Below are 23053 nucleotides of genomic sequence, written 5' to 3' on the forward strand. Positions count from 1 at the left end.
TTCTTTAAAATAAAAATAAATAAATAAATAAATAAATAAAAAAGAAATGATCTCACTCTTCTGGGCAGAAAGGAGCCCCACTGGCCAGATTTTATCTATCCCTGACTGCCAGTGTGTTTAATGATTCCCTGTGAGGAGGCTCCCAGGCCCTGGCCCTTCCCACCCCACAGGGCTGGGACTTGTTTGCTGATGTGATTGGTTACAAGATTCCACCACGCAATGCAAACTGCAAAATCCTCATATGAACTCTCCCTGTGGGTCCAGCCCACAGGTTCCGGCATGGGTTTGTGGAACCGGAGGTAGCAGGAGGTGAGCTGGAGTTTATAGTCCAGGGTGCATGCATCCTGCCTGCTTGGATTCCTTGCCTTTTAGAGAAGGAGGAATTGAATTATTATTGCATCAACTCCCCCGACACCCTGAAATCTGTGGCCTCCCTCATTCTTTCCTCTGTGGCTTTTCTCTGCCTGTAAAATGAAAAGCAGATTGCCTCCCTGGCGCTGGCTGCTCAAAGTGGCCCAGCATCGGAGGTTTTCGGGAGCAGGAGTGGTCCGTCTTCACCATCTGGTTCTCGTTGACTTCAGGGGGGCGTGTAGCCTAGACAATGGGCCAGTGTGCAGCCAGGACGGCACAGCCCTGCGTGGTGACCCCGTGGCCTACTGGCAGCAACTGGGGAGGGGCCTTCCTCCACTGCAAAGAACAGCTCGGGCAGGGAGCTTGTGTTTCCTAGAGTGTGGGGGCAGCTCCCCCTCATTTGGTCATTTCTTCTTTTCTTCCTAGAAAGATGGGTTTCAGCTGTTTTCCCAAGATTCCCGGTAATTGCCTCATAAAAGTGATATTTTGTGTGCGCATATGTCTGAACGTTATAAATATAATTTACATTCAATGCAGAAAACTAAGAGTGAAAGGCACTGAGAGCCCCACTACCAAGAGTTTGAGCATGTATTCTGTTTTTCCTGAGTGTTTTATAGCATTGTTCAAAAAATGTTAATAACCTACTCTGTACTTCCGAGTTAGGGAGTGTCCTAAGGACTTTATGTGGACGATCTCAGGCTGTATATCCAACCCTACAAAGTAAGTAGTTGTATTAAAAGCATTTTTCACAAATGAAGACACTATAATTCGGAAGGGCAGGAAATCTGCCTGGGACTTCCCAGCGAGTTGCAGAGAGGCAGCAGGACCAGCTGCAGGCCAGGCACCTCCAATTCACAGCTCTCACCCACCCCACCCTGCTCACACTGCAACTAGTTTGTGTCCTGGTTTCCACTAAACAATTCAGCAGGGCTACTTTTCCCAGTTGTTCTATACATGATTTTTACAGCTGCATATTTCTTGGGCATAGATTTACCCGAACGTGATTTGGGATTGTTACTTTTGCCATTACAATCCTGAGATGATTGTTCAGTACAGATGTCTTCAAACCATCTCCGTCAATTTTCCAGTGGTGGAGTCTCTGGGCTAATGAGCACACAAACTGTAAAGAGTTTTAAGAGAGGAGGCAAAATGCCTTCAAGAAAACACGTAAACCTTGTGACACTAGGTGTCATTGTCTTTTGTCTGTCAGCTTGGCAAGGTTTTTTTTTTAACTCATATTTTCCATCTTTAGTTCATTATTTTTGTTGCTCAAATAGTAAACCTTTTTCTTCATTCATTGTCAACTTTAACTTATTCTATAAATTCACTGTGTCCTTTACCTATAATTTATTTTTACGTTGTTTTGAAAAGCTTATCATAGTAAGGGTATTGATCCTTTATGGCCTATGCTGCAAATATGTGTCATGGTTTGTCATTTGCTGTTTCATCTTATCATGTTTTTGTATTTTGTGAAAGAGGTTTTACAATGTTACAGAGCTCATCTGTCAGTTTTTTCCTTTGTACTTTCTTCTGTCATTATTTTATTTTTAAAATTTTCCTTCTGTCTCCCCAACAATGCAACAATGCTTATATTAAGCAAATATTATCACTGAATATAGATGTTTATGTTCACTTGAGAGGGTCTGATTTTACAAACTCAAAAAGAGGATCTCACCATTTCGTATATAATTAATGGAATATATGGATGTTTTCTTTAAAAATCAGGATGTTGTGTGATGTGGTGGCACATGTAACTAGGGACGCTAAGGCAGGAAGATGACAAATTCAAGGCCAGCCAGACTTTGCCTAAAAATAAAATGTAAAAGTTGGGTCTGTAGCTCAGAGGTAGAGCACTTGTCTAGTTTCTGTGATGCCCTGAATTCAATCCCCAGGACTGCAACAACGAGATTAAAATACATTGCTTTTTTTCCTTACAGTTAAAACTAACATTTTATTACTTCAAACATTTTCAGCAGAAACAGAACTATGCCATTCTCCAGTGTTCAAAGTTAAGATATAATCTATGTGCTGCCACAGACTTCAGAATCACAACTTCTCCTTGCCCTCTGTCCCTAACCCCTGCCATCTTCTCAGTTTCTTCCCCATAGGAAGGAAAAGAATCCTATAGGTAAACAAGTCCTGGAGTAGATTCTATTTTGTGAAGCCTTTAGAGATGACATAATTTATTTATGTACATGCAGAAGACTATTTGGAAAGCAGGAAGACTAGCAGGAACAGTTGTATGTGAGTGGTCTACCACACTGCTGAGAAATACCGTGGTGTGCCAATATTATTTGAATGTTACATTCCCTGGCCACTCTCCTTCCTCCCTCTGATTTCTTCTGTATTCCTCATCGACTAAACCCAACCAGCTGTTAGCAGGTAAGAAAGCCTGGGCCATGTGCCATAGAGGTTATAGCATCTGTGATCACAGAGCAAGACACAGAACTGCGGGGATGGATCCGAGGGGTGCAGAGCATGAACAGAGACTAACCAGGATAAAGAACAGGAGAACATTAAAAATCATTGAAAAGTCCACCACCCAGAGGTAACCCTGATCAACACTTTGGTAGATTTCCTCAGTGACCACTTAGGATGCATTATTTTTTACAATCAAGACTGTACTGTATAATTTTTTTAGCAGTGGAAAGTTTATTAAAGTGAAGATTGAGGGAGAAGCTGGCTCTGCAGAGCAATCTGGGGCCAAGTGTAAGTGGAAAAAGGAAGATAAAAGAACACCCTGGAGAAAGTGGGCGGGCTATCATGACGAAAGCCACGATAGCTATAATTTATTTTTAAAGCAGTTAACTATAAAGTACTTAGAGCTCCAAATGAAAAACTGTTTAAAGCTTGGTAATAGATATAGTTACATTCGAGTGAAACTTTCTCATTAAGACACACACATGCACACACAGTGACCCAACTCACACATGGGAGAAAATTTTTTAAGAGCAGAAAACTGTTACTTAAGTTTCTTGAAATGTAAATAACATTAGTCATCCTTTAGTGGGCAAAGTTAAGTTGTTTTTGTCTGCTCCTTTTTATATCACAGTATTCTGAATATGTAGGTCTGGGAAAGCAAGTGCATCTTTTACCATATTCCATTTTTTCCCCATTCATCTGTACCTCCATGCTTGTCCCTGGAGCTCAGCTGTAGCTCAGAATCCTACTTGGTGCAGGAATCCTCAATTCAGTAACTCATACAAACTGAGGCCCCTTTCTGTTCCAATAGTTTCACAATCATCAGGAATAGACCCACACTCACAGCATTTTAAGAGGCTGTCCACCATGTTGGGTAACTCCTAGATTGTGGGGTGAAAGATATGGCACCAGAAATGAATTTTGGGTCCCACTGAAATTGTAGAAGCAAAACTAGCCAAGAGAAACAGCAAAGGGCTAAAGACAGGATTTTCCAGTAAAACAATCCAACTGGACTTTTGAATTGGAATCTATGCTCCGTTAAAGAACTGCATATCCAGACTCCGCCTTTCTCACACTCTTAAGGCTTCCCGTCTCTCACTAGTTAAATCTGAGTCCTTCTATACCTACCTGTTGCCGTCACTATGAAGACTCCAGAGTTACGTATCACAACTCTCTCCCTTCAACACCTTCTAAGCCTGCTTCATATCAGTTGACAGAGAGTCTGAAACTAACCAATTTTTATGTTCTTTGTGAGACACTGTTTCTCTCTTTGCAATGCATATGCTATAAAAATAAATTAATTTTATAATTCAAACATTTTGCTAGATGTGTTTTACATGAAGCCCCCATGTCAGGGTCCCAAATGCCATCACTATGATTATAAATTCACTAAAATGACTCACAAAATTCAGCATAAAGTATGCTCATGGTTAAGATTTAGTACAGCCATCTAGTAAGGGTATGCAACAGTCTCGTATGGGAAACGCCACGGTCAGTGTCTGATGGGGTCTGTGGGGTATCTTACGCCCTCTGCCTTCTTTTAAGGGCCACAGTGATCTCAAGCTTTCCCCAGCCAGGAAAATGGAACAAAATATACCTGATGTGTCTGCCCAGGGGATTTCACTAGACACTCCGTTCTCGAGCTTTGGTCTTTGGGGCCTGCCCTATGGGCATTCTCCTTGGAAAACACCAAAATTCCAGTCACCCAGAAGAAAAGCAGGTATGCAGCATAAACCATAGTTTTTAGGCATGTGAGCTACCCTAATATTTAGGGAAAGTTGTATATCCATGCAGGAAATTGCTACTGGCTAAGTCCTCAGGTGCCAGAAAGTAGGCCTTGTTAAGGATGATGAACCTCAGGTGTACTTGGGTAACTCTTCTCTGGACAGTCCCCTTCAAATTTATTTTTACTTAGAATACTAGGAGCCATTTCAATTTGCAAAATAATGACATATTTTCTGTGATTATTTCTTCATTGCTTCTGCAGCACCTGGGCAAGATTCTTCCTTGAGCAGTCCTCTTAATTCTTGGATACAGTGGGATAGAGCATGAGCACCTTGTCGTCCTTTCTTCCTCAGATTTCTCACCCCTTTCTTTTATCCCCCTTTTCTCTTTGATTCTCACACTTGTCCATTTTACTGATTCACTTTTTTGTGGTGTCAGCTTGGATGCTTTCATGACCTGATGGGATTTTCCCCTTAATATCACATTTAAAACATATTTTAAATTACAAACCTTGGTGTGCGCCTGTAATCCTGGCACTCTAGAAGCTGAAGCAGGAGGATTGATGCAAGTTTGAGTCTAACCTGCAGTGCATAGTGAGACCCTGTCTCCCCCCACCTCCCCCCCAAAAATTGCAAACCTGAGAGTATTTCCCATGGTTATTTCTTTCTTCTTGTCTCTCCACTGCCACTCATCCTCAAATAGTGAGCCATCTATCTAGGCCCACTAATTTCCAGTGGAGAGGTGTGGAGGCTTATGTTTGTTGCTGCCATTAGCATCTTGGGTGTCTTAATAGCCCTGTTAATTAAATGATTGAATGGGTCACAGGATGCAGTTTCTAGCCTTATTCCTGGTCTCAGCTGATTTTCACTTAATGAATGTCTGTTAAACTGAAATTCATCTTATCTCAACATACAAGTCCTTCCCTGACATGCTAAACAACAACAAAACTGAGTATATAGAAATACTGGGACTACAAAGTGCCTGTAGGAGTGTGTGACACTCCTCCTGGATGCTGTGGACCCCCACTTCTTCCACATATACACAGCCCAAGCCAAGAGCATGAGGGCTCCATGGAGCCAGAGCATACTGTGGGGCAGCTTCCGAAAGCCTGCATGACTCAGCGCTGTGTTCCTGGCTTGAGGGGTAGGCTCCCTGGCACACCGCGTGGGTGGTCCTGACATTTGTAACTTAATCCCTTGCCGGGCACTGATGGGTTCTAATTCACAGAAATAGCCTTTGACTTTTTCAACAGTGCCTGAAGTATTTTCATGAGAAATCTGGAGCATCTCAGTATGGGGCTATTAACCAAGCATCATTTTAAAACTAAAGTCCTAAGAAAGCTTCCAATTAAGGATCTAGGTGGGTCACAAAGACTAAAGCACTATAAACAGTCAAAAGAGATTAGAGCCTCCCTGAGGGGTGAGGGCAGATGCAGGAACACTGACTACTAGGACCAGACAGTGGTTCTCATATTGTATGAGGAATAAGGTGGGCGAGGAATCAGAGCTTCACTTCTCATTCCTGAGTCTAGCATGGACTTGCTGTGTGTGACCTTGGACAAGGCAGGGATCCCTCTTGGAGCTCTTGCTGTGTTTACAAATAATAGGATTGGTCTAGAAAGTTTCCAATACGCCTCCAGCTCCAATGTTCATCATATTTTTTGAATGCTGTAATTGAGTGGGAAGACTGCAGAAAAGAGGGATCGGCTGACCTTGGGCTGACTGATCAGTTCTAGCAGCCAAAGGAACAGAAAGAACACATACCTCCCTGCATCCGGCCTCAGTGCCAGGATGCTGTCGCTTGTGCCTGACGCCAACTTCTTCAGCTCGCCTCTTTGTCTATTAGGTTTCCTTAGAAGAAGATGGCCTGTGTGCTGTTTGAGGTCCCAGTTTTACAGAGGTCTCAGCTACTCAGATCATCTTGTCTGTGCATTTGTGTGTATTTAATATAAGAGGAAATGGATTTCATGCTTTCCCTTAAAAGAAGTCCATTCTTCCTTTTGTGACTGATCCATGATTCAGCCACAAGGAGTTGGACATTGCCTCATTCTGGCAGTGAGACGTGATCCTTCTGTTAAGCCAAGTTTAGACAAGGACTCTAAGACACAAGTGAGTAACCTCTGACGCATCGAGGCGTGCAGAGACTCCAGCCCCAAAGACCTGGGCACTCCATCTGGAGCCTCTTGTGCTATCCAGGTGGATCTGTGTTTTGCTCATATTCACAATTCCCTATTTTCTACTGTCTGGTGGGCAGAGATAAGTCAGTGGCCCTCATAAAGAGCAGGGTGGCACCTCACTGTCTGACAAGCTCAACTTTTAGGTGTGAACTTCCTTAGGGAGATGGGATGAAGACTTGGGACCTCAAGGGTTCCTGATCATCATCCTCCCCTGGCGGGTACAACTGCTTAGTTACCTCCTCCTGAGCACTACCCTCTACTCTATTCCCTGACATCACCTTGACCCCGACCACTATGCAAAGAGCAGTTAGCTAATCTAGCAAATTATAAAACACTGACAAAACCAGATGGTCAGGTTAATACAAAATCTACTTGATGAGAGGGATAAGTAATCCCTCTAATTGGCTGTTGACATGTGGTATGGTTTGGGGGGTTATTTTTGCAAGGGAGACAATAATATAATACAGGACACATAGTTTATAAGATTATTTATAATAGTCACCCAAAGAATGATATACAAGAGAGTGCAGGAAATCTGTCCACATACTAAGACCAGGAAATCTAGCCAAGGGCCTGGATCCCATGGAAATGTCCTGCATGAGTCCCGCTGAAGACCTAGAGCTCATAATAGTTCCCCCCTGTGAGTCCAACTGGAGGCCTAGAGCCCATAACAATATCTATGCAGGCCTGTTTCACAGATCTGCACTGGGAAGGCCCAAAGGTCAGTGGTAGACTCTAGGAAGTCTGTACCAATGGAATGAAGGATGTGTGCTAGCAAACTGAGGGATCTACACTGGAGCCAGGAAGCAACACACAAAGTAAGAACCAGAGCTCCCCTGAAAAGTACCACAGCCATCCTCAGCAACAGTGAGGTCCCGAGCTCCTCCAATGGTGAAGACATCTGCGTTCCCATTAGAAAAGCCAACACAGCAAGCTTCTCCTGGAGATTGGCAATGTACCATCTTCCCCTCTTGAGCCAGCAAACGAAGCTCAAAGTGAGGACCAGAGCTCCCCCAAAGTGAACTAAAGCTATTCTCAGTGCTAACAAGGTCCTGCGCTCCTCGGAGGATGAAAATAGCCAAGTTCATCAGGAAAGCCAGCATGACAAGCTCCTCCAAAAGAACCAACAGCTCCTTATAGCTTCTACCAGCTACCCACAGCCTCTCTCAGTTCCCAACAGCCTCTTCTCTTCTTTTCCAGTTCTGCCTCTTATGCTGCTGGCAATAGTCCTCAGGTGGGCCTCCCACACCCACACCATGCTTACTCAGTTCACCTGGGGCGGTTATAAGTTAACTACCAGTTGTCAACCCACTACAACATGTAAACAGCATAACCACACACTTTCCTTCTAGGTACTCGGTGTTCCAGCTCTCCCTCTTTCCAAAACAAATTCTCATCCTTGCACATATACCCATACTTTAGGAAGAGACGAGAGTGGGGAGAACCACTTTTGTAATTCCAATTGATGAGATGTTGCCAGAGGAGAAAATGTGTAAGATCATTACAGACGATCTTTCTCTATGCTTTCCCTGACTTCCCTTACCTGAATCTCTGATGGGGTAAACCTGGAGTAGAGCCACTGCAGAGAACCTCTGGTATAAACAGTTCCATCCTTGGTGCAAGAGGACGACCCTCACATCCACTCTATGTGCCATTTTCCAGGGAGGGGGAGCGCATTAGCTGCTCTGCTTTTGCAGCACCTTGGCTTGATCAGCCCTCTGGTATAAGTCTGGACCTACAGGAGAGAAGGCTGGCCTTGGCCACAGCACTAAAGGAATAGCGTGAATAGAAGTCACAGATGAGGTCTTGAAGGCACTGAACAGCTCTGCAGTGATCAGGACTCTACTAGTTGTGACAGAGAAATAATGCAAATGAGTTGAAGTCAGAAAGAGAATTTGTTGGCTGCCCAAACTGGTCACTGCAGGAATAGAACTGGTCTCAAGGGCAATCTTTGTCACTTGATCTTCCCTACTCTGTTTGTCTCTTTGTATTGATTTTGTTCTCTCTTGTTCTAGGGGAATTTCTTCCCAAATGTCACTAGACTAAGAAGTAAAGTCTCTAACCTGAGCCCTATGCCTCAGGGGGCCCTGTGCTTTGGATTAAAATCCTTGAAATTTTCAGTCACCTGGACTAGGTTGGCTGGTGTCATCAGTGCTTCTGAGCAGGGTACTCTAAACCAAGGACTCAAAAGGGCCCTGGTCCTCATCTCTTCCCTTTGGGGCATCTCTGGTCTGTTTTCATCTATATGGAGTTAACTAGATGTTCTAATGAACTCCCGTGCTCACATCCATGGGATTATCTGGGAGCCCTGGCTCCAGACTCCAAAGCCAGGAAGATGTTCTGGTGAACAGACCGTTCTCTCAGGGCAGCATGGTATTTCTTTCACAGAATCGCACGAGATTGGCCATGCGACTGGTGCTCCCATACTGGCTCAGGATGTTATCATTCCCCTCTAATAAAGGATAAATTCACGGCCCTGATCTTCACTGACACTTGGGCTCCAGTTTCGCATGAAGATCCAACTGTCATATTCTCCTGTTGCAGTTCTGATTGTGGAACACTGGAGGGCTAAGGGGGAGTAGCAGACGTCCTTTGTCCTATGCACTCCCTGCTGCTGCACCAAGGTCGCCACCCTGCGCTGCTCTGTACGTTAGGATCTGTGCCCCAGGGTGTGCCTGTCTCCCCCAAGGGCTTCCATATCGTTGCTGCATTAGGCCAGCAGGCCATTCCAATTGATGTCCTCTCCCACCTATGACTGATGTTCTGGCTTCATGCCCTCCCGGGCTGGTTGTAATCCATTCCAGATGAGCAACAGATACTCTTTGCATGGACCCACGTCATGATCAAGTGCTGGTCACTGCCTATCTCTCTCACATGGGCCAGGCCCCCACCACCAGTGTCTGCCTACATTTTCATTTACTTCTGCTCCATCCACAGCTGGACATAAAATCCTTATACAGCCAAGGCTGAGGGGTTCAGTTTCAAGAACGTGCTGTTTGAAGAAACAGTCCATCTACCAAAATTAACTTCAAAATAACGAAAATATTCTATTTTTACTCCTTGAAAGTTAAGAAAAGGGTCTAAGTATGTGCTCTACAGAAATGCTGTACATTTACCTGACATTTCACGAGTGCCCCAGCATGGATCTCTTCAGAAGTCTTACCTATTCCAAAACTCTCCCTAGACTGACAGCGTTCATGGCTTTTCTTCTATATTTCTACTCTTCCATCCCTGTAATTTATTACCTACATTTGTGCTGTCCAATACGGTAGCCACTAGAGAGGTGTGACTATTAAGCACTTGAAATGTGGCTTGTCTAAAATGAGATGATTTCTGAAGACTTTGTATGGAAAAAAGGGGAATATCTGACTAGTAATTTTTACTGACTATATGTTGAAATGATACTGTTTTAAATGTTTTGGGTTTAATTAAATATATATTTAAGATGGCATTTTACTTGTTAATTTTTTACTTTTGTTATATGGCTACTAGAAAATTTAAAATTACTGTGCTGGGGATGCACAATAATTTTTGGTGGTACAGTGCATGCTTAGCATGTGTGAGGGCCTGGGTTTAATACCTAGTAACACACACAAAAGAAGGATTAAAAATTTTTTTTAAATAATAAAAAAATATAAAATTACCTCTGTAGCCCTAGGGAGTAATGCTGTGTTCTCAGCTTGATGAAGACTCTCTAGAAATTTCCTCCTTTTTCTGAGATCTTTCCTTGGAGCCTCTATACCTTGATTCAAGAAAACAGAAGTTCCCGTTAGTGGTGTGGCAGAAACAAAACCCCGCAGATGGAGATGTTAAAGAGCTCCAGACATAAGTACTTTAATCATTTTAGTTTCATTACCCATGCAGTAAATAGCATTTGATTTAAGAGAGCCATTTTAGGAAATAACTTACTTGACTGACTACTGAAATTGCCATCACAGAATTTTACCTCGCAGAAAACTTTCAATGGAGGAAAAAGGGTACATCTTTCTTTTTTCCCCTGAAACTCTCACAAGTTCACGCTTCACTCTCGAGTGTGTTTCATACATGAGAAAGCTTCTGTCTGACTTCTGTTCTTTCTGGGCTCTGCTGCAGTCCCATACTTTTTAATTGACACATCTGGTGCCAGACAATTAGCTCTTCTTATTTAAAAATGGCAAGCGGTGTTTTTTTTTAAATTTTATTTTCTTCACTTGGATAAATGTCTAGTTCCCATCATCACCAGCGATTTAAGATTCTACCATTTTCCTCCACTCCAGGGAAGCTGGCCTGAACCATGAAAGCTGCCGCCATGACTCACCATCCCAGAAATGTGTCTGGGTATTTGAGAACACAGCCCAACTAAAAACTTGTGATAGGAGATACAAGGTAGTAGGGAATGCGATAAGATGATTTGCTCTACGCTTTGAAGTATTTCTTATCTGATAATCTTTTAAGTCTTTTAAGGGGAACTGAAAAGTAACACGTAACAGTGAACAGGAAATACTCCAGTGTCTAAGTGTTAACATCTGTGAAAAATTTGAATGTGGGCTGAAAGGATGCATTTGAAGTAAATCATGGCTAATAAACAAAAAAGAGGATCTTGTAATTATTCTCCCTTGGTTAATAAACCGGCAATTTACTCTGGGTGGTTGAAGTCAAGGATTTAAAAGCTGACTACTTGTTATCAGCCTGTGGTTTTGAAAATCAGAAAATGAACTAAATTCTAAAGTCTCTTGAGGAAATTGGAGGGGGGGCGGGGAGATTCTCAGATAGCAACCTTTTCTGCCTACAATGCCAAACAAAGGCTTTTCTTTGCACATGAATTGCACACATATACAATTTTTATTCATTAATATTTGCCCTAGTTTTACGAAGTAACATTTCAGTTGATTGCTTATGCATGTTTTTTGAGGAAGAGGAAGTAAAATATTGCATAACTAAATGGACTCTCAAGAATTAACGCTGATATTTGGTGAGCCATTTCCTCTTCCTATGTCTAATCATGCTTTTCTCAATAAATCACAAAACTGCAGCTCTCATCAGAAATTTTGAAATCAAAATAGAAATCTTTGAGTTCTTAGTTAACTTTGAGATGGAATTTTCTTAAATTTTTTTTGTAAGGAGGTCCCTGAAAAATGTAGCTATTTTACTACTGTTTTGTCTCTGAAGAGTTGACTGTGCGGGCCTGTACAAACACAGCTTTCTTGGTGGCTGGCCTAGAAAGCAACAGTTTTGATCTCCTCTAGGCTGAAGTTCCTGCATGAGAGTACGGCCTTGGAGTGGACTGGAAGGTGTATGATGTCGTGGAAACATTTGCTGAGACTCAGGCACTTAGCAAAAATTAGAAAAGGATGACCAGCTTTTCTGGTTCTGGCCTGAGCCCAGCTCTAACCGGCACAAAATCCCAGGGTAGCACAGCCTTCAGAAGGGTCCCCATGGCCCCCTCTGCAAGGCTTGACCTCAGCCAAGGGTAATACATGGCTGCATGTTCTTAAAGATCTTGGACGCCTCCCAGCAGCTTCTGCAGCTCATTCCAAGACTAACAGTCCAGGGGCTTTTTTACCGTGTAACATGAACTTGCCCTGCTCTATCCTGGCGCCCTGTGGGGTGCTGGCCTTAACACCATCCGACTAGGTGAGACACAGACTGACTCATTTCTGTCTGTGTTAAATGTCTGTTCTCTTAGGTTATGTGTATGAGGGAAGTGATACTTTGTAACATTTCTCTTGAGACCTGTGGTTTGAGGCCAAGAAGATAATACAGGAGAAAAAAAACCTGGCTCTCTAATAAATCCTGCCATACACCTGCAACCCTATCGGTAAAAATGCTAACCTCAGAGAGCTGCACACTGAATGTCACGCACACTGGTACTTGGGAAGCCCTGTCTAAATTGTGGGCTGACAGAGCCGTGTTAGCAATACACGTCTAGGGAGCAGCCGGAGTAGGAGTAAAAGTGAAGAAGGCCACCAGCAACGAGAGGGAGCAGCGGTGTGGATTCTAGAACCCAGGCGAGGAAGGCACACGGTCAGCCCTGCTGAAAGCACATGGATGGGATGGCGGGGGGAAGCCTCCCTTCCGTGGGCCGCTGCTTCCTGACATTAAACATCGGTACCACTTCCTGCTTTGTTTGTTGGCTATTTTTTTGTTTGGGGTGTTCTTTTTTAAATACTGGTGATTGAATCCAGGGCCTTTGCACTGAACTACATCTCCAGACCTTTTCTGTTTTGCTGTTTTTTAAAAATAGGGTTGCTCAAACTTGTGATCCTCCTGCCTCAGCCTCCCACAATGTTAGGATTATAGGCATACACCACAACACCTAGTTCTACTACCTGAATTTTATAAAGGCAAATTACTAAACGATTTCCACATCATGAAGGGAAGGCAGAGGTGGACTCCAAGCCCTAACTTAGGTCTCTGCTTAAAAAGACATTCATCATGGACTTGAGCGGAGGCCAGGCGCAGCCTGCAATTGGAGAATATCCCCTTTGAAGTCTGGTGGCCATTTTCTGCCGCCTGTGGTAATAAACCCATCTTGTCCCACTAAAGAGTAAGGCTGTTATTTAGAAGGGAGGGGGCCCACATTTGAAGTTCTGTCTTAACATTGCTACAAATGACTGAAAACTTTTTTCTTTCTAAGTAATTTTTATACTTCAGAGACCAAAGCAACTTGCCCAGTGTTGGCTTTGTCCATTCCCCTTAGAGTAGTAATTTTAAAAGAGCTTTTAATGAAACAAATTGGCATGTCCCAAGCCCCACAGTGGCAGTGGCACAGTCTGCAGAATTTCAAGGGCTGTCAGTTCCTGCCTGCCTTTCACAGGCTTCCCCTGGGCCTGTCCCCTGCCTGGGGAGGAACAGAGCAAGGAGGGAGGGTGGGCATGGGCAGATCCTGTGAGCCCAGCCAAGTGTGGGCCCTTCAGGATAAACAAGGCTAAGAGACACCTTGGTCTGTTCCCACAGTGTAATGAAATGGGAGCTAGGCACACAGTGCGAGGCCTCAGTAGAAAGTGTAAACGACCCTGTGAAAAATCAGAGCACACACTATGAGGGGATCAGGAGCAAGCTCAGGTAGAGAAGTACCCCAAGAGGAGTCTTAAAGATGAGCAGAGTTTGAGCAAGAAATGGCGAAGACAGAGGATCAAGGGTGAGCATGCGGGAAGCTTTCAGATATGTTTGGGGGAGAGCGAAGCCTCCAGTTAGGCTGGAAAGTAAGGCACTGTTTGGGGAAAAGTCTAGAAGAGAACTCAAGGCTGTATTATGGAGAGTTTTGCTCTGGGTGAAAAAGGACGGAAGCCTGCTGGGGTGGCTCAGGTGAGAGGAGGGGAGCACACAGCAGGTGACGGGGACGGGAATGCGTGGGGGCTGCAAGGCAGATGGTCTGCATCTTTAGTTCTCAAACTGGGCTGCATATTACAATCATCTGGGAAATTTGGAAAGAGTTATCCTTGCAGAAAGAGAGATGTTGCGTATTTTCGCTTACATCTGGGCACCAAGAATGGAGCTCATGGAGCAGGAGAGTGGTTTCCAGAAGTTAGAAAGACAGGACGGGTGACAGGGGCAGGGGTACAGCTAGATAGGGGCAATAACTTCTAATGTTCCCTAGTACGGTAAGGTAAATATGGTGGATAACAATTAATTGTATAGAACAAAATATCTAGTAATTTTGAATGTTCCTGGGCACAAAGAAATGGTTAATGTTTGAAGTGATAGGTAGACCAGTTAACCTGAGCTGGCCATTACACCCTGTGTACCTGAATTAAAATATCACGTTGTACCCTCTAAATATACACAGTCATGCCAGTTACTACATATAAAAACCAAGGATTCCTGGAATATATGACTAGAGATTCTGGCTTTCTGGTTTAATTGGCTGAGGGTATGGCCCAGGGCATCAGGAGTTTTAAAAGCTCCTCATGAGTAGTGATTCTAAGATACAGCCAAGGTTGAGAACCTCCTATAGGTAGCTGGTTCTGATTCCCTTGGGGTAGGGCCCTGTGATGATTAATCAGGACTGTCAACCTGACCAGCTTGAAAGATGCCTTAAGAAATTAGTAAAGCACACTTCTGGTTGTGTCCCAGTGGTTCGTGGAGACAGGGCCTGGGAGACGATAGAGGGTCCCTGACCACTTCCTCCCAGGCTCTTTCCCTGCTCCCTGCTTCCTGGATGCCAGTGAAGTGGGCAGCTTTCCTCCCTCCACCCCTGTGCATTTCTGCCATGTTTCTGCCTCAGAGCCAGAGCTGATCAAGAACCGAAATCTCTGACAATGTGAGCCAAATAAACCCTTCCTCCTTATCTTTTTTCTTTTTTTAAATCTTTTTGAGACAGAGTCTTGCTATGCAGTTCAGGCTGGCATTGAGCTCACTTTGCAGCCTAGGCTGGCCTCGAACTCGCAACGATCCTTCTGCCTCAGCCTCCCAAGTGCTGGGATTATAGACGTGCGCCACCACACCCGGCAACACTTTCTCCTTTAAGTAGCAAAAATCGAGGGTTTTATTCCAGCAGAAAAGCTGACTAATACACGCCTGGTATAGGAAGCCCAAGGAAAAGCTCATGTTGCTGGTCTGTAGACCATTGTCGGAGTCCTGAGAGTCCGCAGGACTAGAGCAGCTGCCTGCAATTCAGCTTCTCTAGGGAGGAGAAAATGAGAAAATCTTTGACCTCTTTCCACATGGTATTCAGTGGGAAGGTGGCTGCTGCTGAGAGAAGCCTGCATCAGTCACTGGCGATTACTGCCCTGCAGGGGAGAAGGAGGCTTTAAACTGGAGCGCACATTGCCCTGGGCCTACAGGAAGCCCCGTCAAGGGGTGAGCACAGATATTACCAGAACCATTTACCAGGTCTTCAGTGTTTCTTTTTTTTTTTTTCCGGTACTGGGAATCGAACTCACAACCTTGCGCTTGCCAGGCAGGTGCTGTGCCACTGAGCTAAATCCCCAGCCCTGGTCTTCATTGTTTCCATGAGCTAACATCCTTGGTGGGAGTGGCGGGGGGTCCCTCAACTGTTGCTCCTTTCCTACCTCCCTTCTCACCTTAACAACCAGTCTCCATTCAAAGCCTTTCACATACAGTACATAGCTCATCTAATCCTCCCAACAGCCCTATGTATAGCTATGATCATTGCAAATTCACAGAAAGCATTCATGTATAAGTGGCTGGGTATCTTCCCCAAAGCCGGTAAGGGAAAGAGTCGAGACACGGGAGACAATGTCTACAGATTGCGTGAACTAAATCTACATTTCCAATCTTTAGACAAAAATATAATGTGTGTACATATTTAAAATATAATACTCAAGCATCTTTTACAATTATTTTAATATGTGATAAAAATCTTTCTATATTAGCCTTAAAATGTGCAAAGGGGTCATTTTTTTAGGAGGTTTGTGAACAAAATATTTGAAGATCACTGATTGTGATCCAAAAAACCCTGGCTAAGACTCTTGGCTGTGTCCCTATACCATATTGGCCAGGTCCCCCTAAGCCTCAGTCCATCGTCTATAAAAATGGGGATAAGCATTTCTCCTCAGCAGGATTGTTGAAAGATCAAATTAGATAGCCCACGAAATGGCCTGGCCTGCAGCCCACTCTGGGGAATGGTAAGTATTATTAGCATAGTTGGCATCTGGAGAACCATCGTGGTATGTGGTAGGAGCTCCATGAAAGCGGGCGCCTCTCCTGATCAGTAATGATTCCCATGGAAGCCCAGTCATGGGGGTAGTGCAGCATGGTGCAGCCGGGTTCCGGCTGAAAGGGGAAGACAGTAAGACAGCCTCTTACTGTCTTCCCCTTTCACACTTCCTAAAAAAAAATCTCAAAATGCACCTCCTCCAAGAAGCCCCCTCTGACTAATATACTGTTGCTTCACAGTGACCTGTCCCTTTCAGTACTGGGCTGGCCTGTGCTAGGTACTCCTTAAATAAATAAATAAATAAATGAGTGAATTCTAGGAATGGGGTAGTCAATGAGGCAGGCACTTCCTCATCAAACTTGGAGTCTAACAGAGAAGACAGACCTGTTGCGATCAAAGCTGTGCTAGTAGAAAAACAGGGGCAAGTGAAGGCCCAGAGAGAGCGCACCTATCAGAGTGATGACATCAGGGAAAGCTTCCTGGAGAAGGAGCTGTCTGCACAACTCCTTTCCTCTACACAACGTTGTCTACACAACCCCTTTCCTCTACACAACATCCACTCTGTGGCCTATGCCAAGTAAGCACTAGACAAGGGCAAATGCTTCCGGCCAACTGAGTTCTTTCAAGTTGTCTACACAACTCCTTTCCTCTACACAACGAGGAAATCTAATAGACCAGTGGAAACCAGACAGCAGGAACAGGGTGTTCAAAGACCTAGAGGTGAGAAAAAGCAAGTTGGGTTCGGAGAACTGCAAAGGTTTTAGTGAACTCAGCCATGGAGATGCTTGTTTCCAGGCTCAACTCTGGTTCCTTGCCTCTTCCTGACTCTCCTAGACAATGGTGTATTTTTCGGAAATGTGAAGAATCTTCTCTATCTTTTGTGTTTACCCAAGTATTAGCATGATTATGCAGTATCCTCAGCTGACAGTTCAGTAAATGTTCATTAACTGTTGAACTTACTGGAGAGACCTCTCGGGAACTTCTTGGAGCTTATCCCATACACCTCCTGAGCCTGGGAGGCACTGCTTGGAATCCAGCCTAGCCAGACAGGAGCTACCAGAACCCCAGCTGCTGACACCTAGGACATGAACCACCAAGAAGCAATATTCTAAAAATATCTGTCCATTCATCGTTCCAAAATCAGGATTCTATGGGAGCATTTTACCTGAAAGGAGAGTCCACACCCTTAATCCTGGGACTGGCACTCTGGGGCTATGGGTGGTAAGATGCAAATGGCATGGCTTGTCTTAGTCTGTGTCCCATAGCCCAGGCCAGAGAAGAGCAGAGTCAGCAGCAGGGATAACAGAGCAGGACCGTCAGGTCAGACTCTGGGTTGGTCACAGGTCCAATCCGTCACCTGCTCCAAAGTGGCTCTTGCCAGCCTGTGCTGGTCTTCTCTGGCTCATACCCTTCAGAGCATTCTATTCAAGTCCACAGAATTAACTCTTGCAGATGACTCTGGAAAACAAGCCCTTTCCACCAGCAAGTCAAAACCAACCAGGATTAGATATTCCTCGTAAGGCCTGAGTGAAGCCAAAACGTTTTGCGATACTCTGGAGTATTCCTAGTTGCAGTGTTTCCTTGGAAATCCACAAGTCAGTGTTCCTTGTGCTCTAGAGAGCATGAAACTCGTTTTTACACCATCCACACCAACTGAATGTCATGGTGGTCAGCACTACCACCTTGGTAAACCTACTTTCTCTCTGTCTGCTGGGAAGGCCACAATTATGTCAAACCAGTATCTGTTTCCAGTTTCAAAACTTCAGAATTGACTTTTCCTGTGGTTGTGGCAAGCAAGTTAGTCAGCAAATGAAAGTCACTGGAGGAAGGAGACTTTCCCAAAGCTGGAGGGGACCAAAGCAGAATGTGGGAGTCTGGGCTCAGCTGGCCCGGCCTCAAGGGCTTGAGCAATGTGCAGTTTGGCTGGTACATGGACCAATGTCTGAGGTCAGGGTGAAGTTCCCCACACATGGAGAATGGTGTATCCTGAGCCCTAAACCCTGTTAGAACCTGGTATTTGCTGGGTGTGGTGGCACACACCTGTAATCCCAGCACTCAGGAGGCCGAGGCAGGAGGATTGCTGCAAGTTCCAGGCCAGCCCAGGCTAAATGGTGAGTTCAAGGCCAGCCTGAACTACATAGCAAGACCTTATCTAAAAAAAAAAAAAAGAACCTGGTACGTTCAACTTTCAACTTTCACCTTTTTCCTCTACTGAATTCTGTCTGGTCCCAGTCTCTCCTCTGATGTTTTTTCATGGCATGTGATCCCTCTTGGTTTGTAAGCACCCTAAAATCAGAAGCAACTGTCTCTTACCTCTCTGCCCTAGAACTGTCGAGGAAACAAGCATTTCATCAATGGTAAGGACAGGGCCTTGAGCTAATCACTTTTTTTGTATGTGATTTCTTCAGTGGTGGGGTGTTTTAATCCAAAATCTAGCCCATCTTTCCACATTGTTTAGGACTACTATTAAAAGTATGCCATTTCCCATAACCTTCTTCTTTCGGTGACATCTTGTGCTGGATTCTTGTCTCTTGCTGTCATCCATTCTGTGACCTATGCCAAGTAAACACTAAACAAGGGCAAATGCTTCTGGCCAACTGAGTTCTCTCAAAGGCTAACACAATCAGGCCATTCTGTTGCAACCAGTAGCCACCTGCTGTTAGCTAGGGGAAGAGGACTTTCATTAGTTATCGTCCCAGAGCTGATACTATGCCAGACTCCACATCTGGAAAGAGTTATGAAGAAAGAAGAGGCATAAAAGCCTGGGTCTCATGACCTGCAGTCTTCCCTTTTGCTGCTCTATTTATTAATTTGCTGGTTTGGAGCGATCAAGTTGGGTCCCCAGAGTAAGCATAAGAACTGAAGTAAAAAGTAGGCCACTCCTGTCACAAGATCATAAAAACAGGCCAAGGTCTTATTGTGGGGGTCTTGGGTGGACTTTGTATGTAAATAAACACATTTTTGAAGTTGCGGATCGTGTTGTGCTTTAATCACCAAGCCAAGCGTTTGTAAGCCCTGCCTTAAGCTTTGGGCCCCGCCCCGGTTTGGCAGCCTCTGCCACGTCCGTCTCAAGGGCCTGACAAAATTTGTACTTATTTGATTTGATCACACAGATCGAGTCTTCTATTTGCACATCACACAGGCAGACGCGCATAGACACACACTTGTTGCCCAGCCTTGCCTCCTTCAACATGTAAGCAGCTAGAGCACTCAGAGGGAGTCTGAGCTGTGTTTTGGGTTGCCCCAGCACAATGTTCCATTGGTCGGTGGTGTCCTGAATATTTACACGAGATCCATAGGTGCCGGGGAACTGCTTTAGGGCCTGTCAGTTTTCGAGTGTGAAGTTGCCACAAAGAAGACTTGAATCTATTTTGAGAAAGACCAAATGAAGTCTCAGGATACTTGGAGTTCTGTACAACAGAGAAAGGGTAAAGGAATGATTTTTAAATAGAAAGATCAGGGTGGCGTTTTGCTTAATTAATCAGAGTGAATGCACAAAAGCAACTCTTCCAGACTCCTGTATGTCTCAGGATTATAAAGTGCTAACGTGAACCAGAAATCCAGACAAGCAATCCTGTCTCTACTACTAACCCTGTCTCCGGTTTCTGACTTGATGAGTTGCAGTCTACCTTGCTGACGTGGCGTCACTCTCAACCAGATGATGAATCACCTCTTCTGGGAAGAATCTCAGTCCCTGCTGGCTCCCTTCACTTCCCCCACAGCCGCTGGTCCCCGCTGACCCCCCGCTCTGTGCTGTGCGGTTGGTACTTCCCTTTAGAGTTCCTCTTGCATACGGCCATGCACGAGGCATTTATTTCACTGTACATGCGCCTTCGCCTTCGAGAGCCTCCTGGCCAGAGCATGACTCATTCCTGTCTGGAAGTGCAATGTGCGGCGCATTGCTGGCTGGTAGTGTGAGCTCAGGAGAGTGTCAGTGTCGCTAGAACCGGTCAAGACCCACTTTCTGAACACAGTCAGTTGTACTTTTTTTCATGATGGAATAATAGGACTAACTCAGGCTCTACTTTGACTGTTACTTCGAGCATGTGCCAACAGATATGGGTAATTCTTTTCTACAGACTCTGACGATTATTTTAATTCTTTGTTGTTCCAGAATTTTGGTGTATTTTATTATAATTGAAATGGCCGTGCTGTTAGTTTGACTATGTCTTGGGTAGAGTATTGATATTCGACCAGTAATTAAGTGATATATTAAGGAAAGATTTTTTTCTTTCAGTGCACCTTGCCAAAGTATTATCACATGTGGGGATGTGCCAAGCACCAGGCCCCATTTCTTTCACTTCTTATTTTACATATTTTATGGTGCTTTAAGAGAAACAGTGACTGCTTAGTATATGAGAGTCTCTCCCCAAGGTAAAATACATTAGGGAAGAAAGTGATCCGTCTTGCCAACTAGAGTCAGACAGAGGTCATTACTTGAAGTGCGCAAGTCTATAGAGGGGTCCAGACGATCCAAGCTGAATGGTGAAAGGTTGCTGGCTCCTGCCTCAGAATGCTTCAGAATCCCAGGGAAGTAAGGTCGTAAATCAACACCAGAGGCCTGGAGGCTACCTGCTTCTAAAAGGGAAGGGGCTAGACTATGTCTCGTCTAGGAGGTCTCAGGTCACTGAAGGCCAGATGATAGCGCTTTAAACTTCCTCAGGCTTTGGAGCCTTTCAACCAATGAACTACCCAGACCTTGGAGGAAAGACAGAGAAGTACTTGCCACAAAGTCATGGAAGAAATTCCCCTTCTGCACATGCTAAGTAAATAACATTTTTATTTTTAGTTCAAATTCTAGCTACTTCATCAGAGAGAGACTCAACAGGATGACTGTGAGAGAGCAGAAAGTCACCTCTGCAAGAGCAGCAGTAGCGTCTGGTTGATGTATAACCCCCTCTCCCAACCCTGGGAAGCACTGGCTTCCTGAGATTCACCAAGCTGTACATACAGGATGTTCTTCTTGATGGTTGGCATTGGTGACAACAAGATTGTTGAGGATTGCTAAACAATGCTAGTTGATCCAGTCTAAGGAAAACTGATTTCATGGTAAATCTAAACAGTGGCTCCAGCAGCTCAATTCCCTACCTGTGTGGAAAAAGGAGCAAGCAGTTATTGCTTTCCTCACCATGGCTGCCCCATTCCCCATTTCCCAGAGGGGCTACTCGGGGTAGAGTAGCCCCTCTGGGAAATGTGTGTGAGAGTTGGCTCAATAAACATCTTTGCAAGAGAAAAGGTAGGGGGGTTTTCAAAAATTATGCAGCTGCGTTATGTAATGAAGGGTACAGCATGCACAGCGGCCTAGGCAGACCGGGCACTTGGCCTGGGCTGTCTCCCTTCAAATGCTGACTCTTCTGTTTACCAGCATTGTCACTACTTGCTATGGCCTCCCAGCGAGCGAGGCAAGTTCCTTCACCTCTCCCAGCCTTGTCTTTATCATCTGTGAGAAAAGATTAACACTATCCAACGCATAGGGTTGTTTCAAGGATCGAATGACTTAATACATGAAAGTATTCACACTCGCCCCTGATGTTGGTAAGCTGTAATTATTCACTAGTCAGCTAGGATTTTGTGTGCACATATGCATGCACACATCTGCTTTCCCTCTTCTGACTGCTGTCCTGCGTCATTCTGAAATTCGCATTCCTTCCCAAACACAGCCCGGTCCATAGGAACCTGGGAGGTTAATCCTTGCTTTAGAAGCAGTGATCCAAGTAAATTCCTTTTACTAATGCCACTTATCATATTAAATATTATTGTTCTGCATTACTGGGCACTGTGTGCCTTGTGTTAAATGCAACACTTACTCCATTCATATCCCAGTGAAATAACAGGGGCCCCATGAATGAGAGATTGCTGAAAAAGATGCTGGGGCAGACTGGGGTCCACAGACCTGCCCTGTCAGATACTGTCTTCCTGGCTGGGCACAGTGTTGCTTGAGGTGGAGTAGAGGACCAAGGTGGGTGGGTGTCATGGGGCGCTCTGTATGAAGTTTAATTTTTTTCCTTTCATGTCAGGGCAAAAGTGCTGACCTGGACAATGAACATGTTCCAAGGTGTTAAAACATGCAGGCAAGAGGTTATGGCCCTCCTCTCACAAGCTCTCCAGCCTGCATAAATTGTCCTCTACATATAAGCTAGATCCAAATATCCAGGGTGTTTGAGGTAGCCTGCAGGGGTGCTGGGATAGGAGTAAGTTCTTAGGTATTTTTGAACTCTGCTATCAGAATAGCTTCTGTAAAGCCAGCAGTCATAGCTGCTTCAGTCTGCCTTCCCCTTTCTTCTCCCTGATTTTGGCACAATACTGCACCTGTGGAAGTTGAGACTTTCTTTCCCCTGGCTTAGAGGAACATCCACAGAACCAGAATATGATGTCAGAAGCACCAGCCTGGAGAATCTCACTCCTTCATGCTGGGAATGGATGTCCCACACTAGGAAGCCTAGGCAAGAAGCCAGGCCAACGTTCTTTACGTCCCTCAGAGTTTCTACCTGATCCAGTCTAGTTTGATGGTATGGTGGAGCAGCCTAAAGCAATGCCCAATAAGGTCTGTGTCTAATTTGGACCTCTATTTTGGAAAACACAAACATCATACCAGAGAGGATTTAGGCTATACCTGTCAAAACATGCACATCCAGTCCATTAGTGGGTCTGTAAAGGTTAAATGGGCTCCATGCTGACTCATTATGAGGCTCTAAATGAATCACAGAAGCAAACACATGGGCTGACTGTGAGAACAGCCATTGGCTTCAGAAAGAGAGGTTCATCACATGGGAAAGCCA

General features: G+C 44.7%; 1 protein-coding gene across 1 annotated transcript in view; it reads right to left on the reverse strand.

Moving 5' to 3' along the window:
- Positions 1-6421, reverse strand: part of Lect2 (leukocyte cell-derived chemotaxin 2) — a 52044-nt gene extending 45623 nt beyond the window's left edge. The window contains exon 1 of the mRNA XM_013506809.1: positions 6261-6421. Within this exon, the coding sequence (XP_013362263.1) occupies positions 6261-6270 (10 nt within the window). The 5' untranslated portion in view covers positions 6271-6421. The remainder of the gene's footprint in view (positions 1-6260) is intronic.
- Positions 6422-23053: the final 16632 nt, after the last annotated feature.

This window comes from Chinchilla lanigera, unplaced genomic scaffold (genome assembly GCF_000276665.1).
Source record: "Chinchilla lanigera isolate Chin_1 unplaced genomic scaffold, ChiLan1.0 scaffold00007, whole genome shotgun sequence".
Lineage (NCBI taxonomy): Eukaryota > Metazoa > Chordata > Mammalia > Rodentia > Chinchillidae > Chinchilla > Chinchilla lanigera.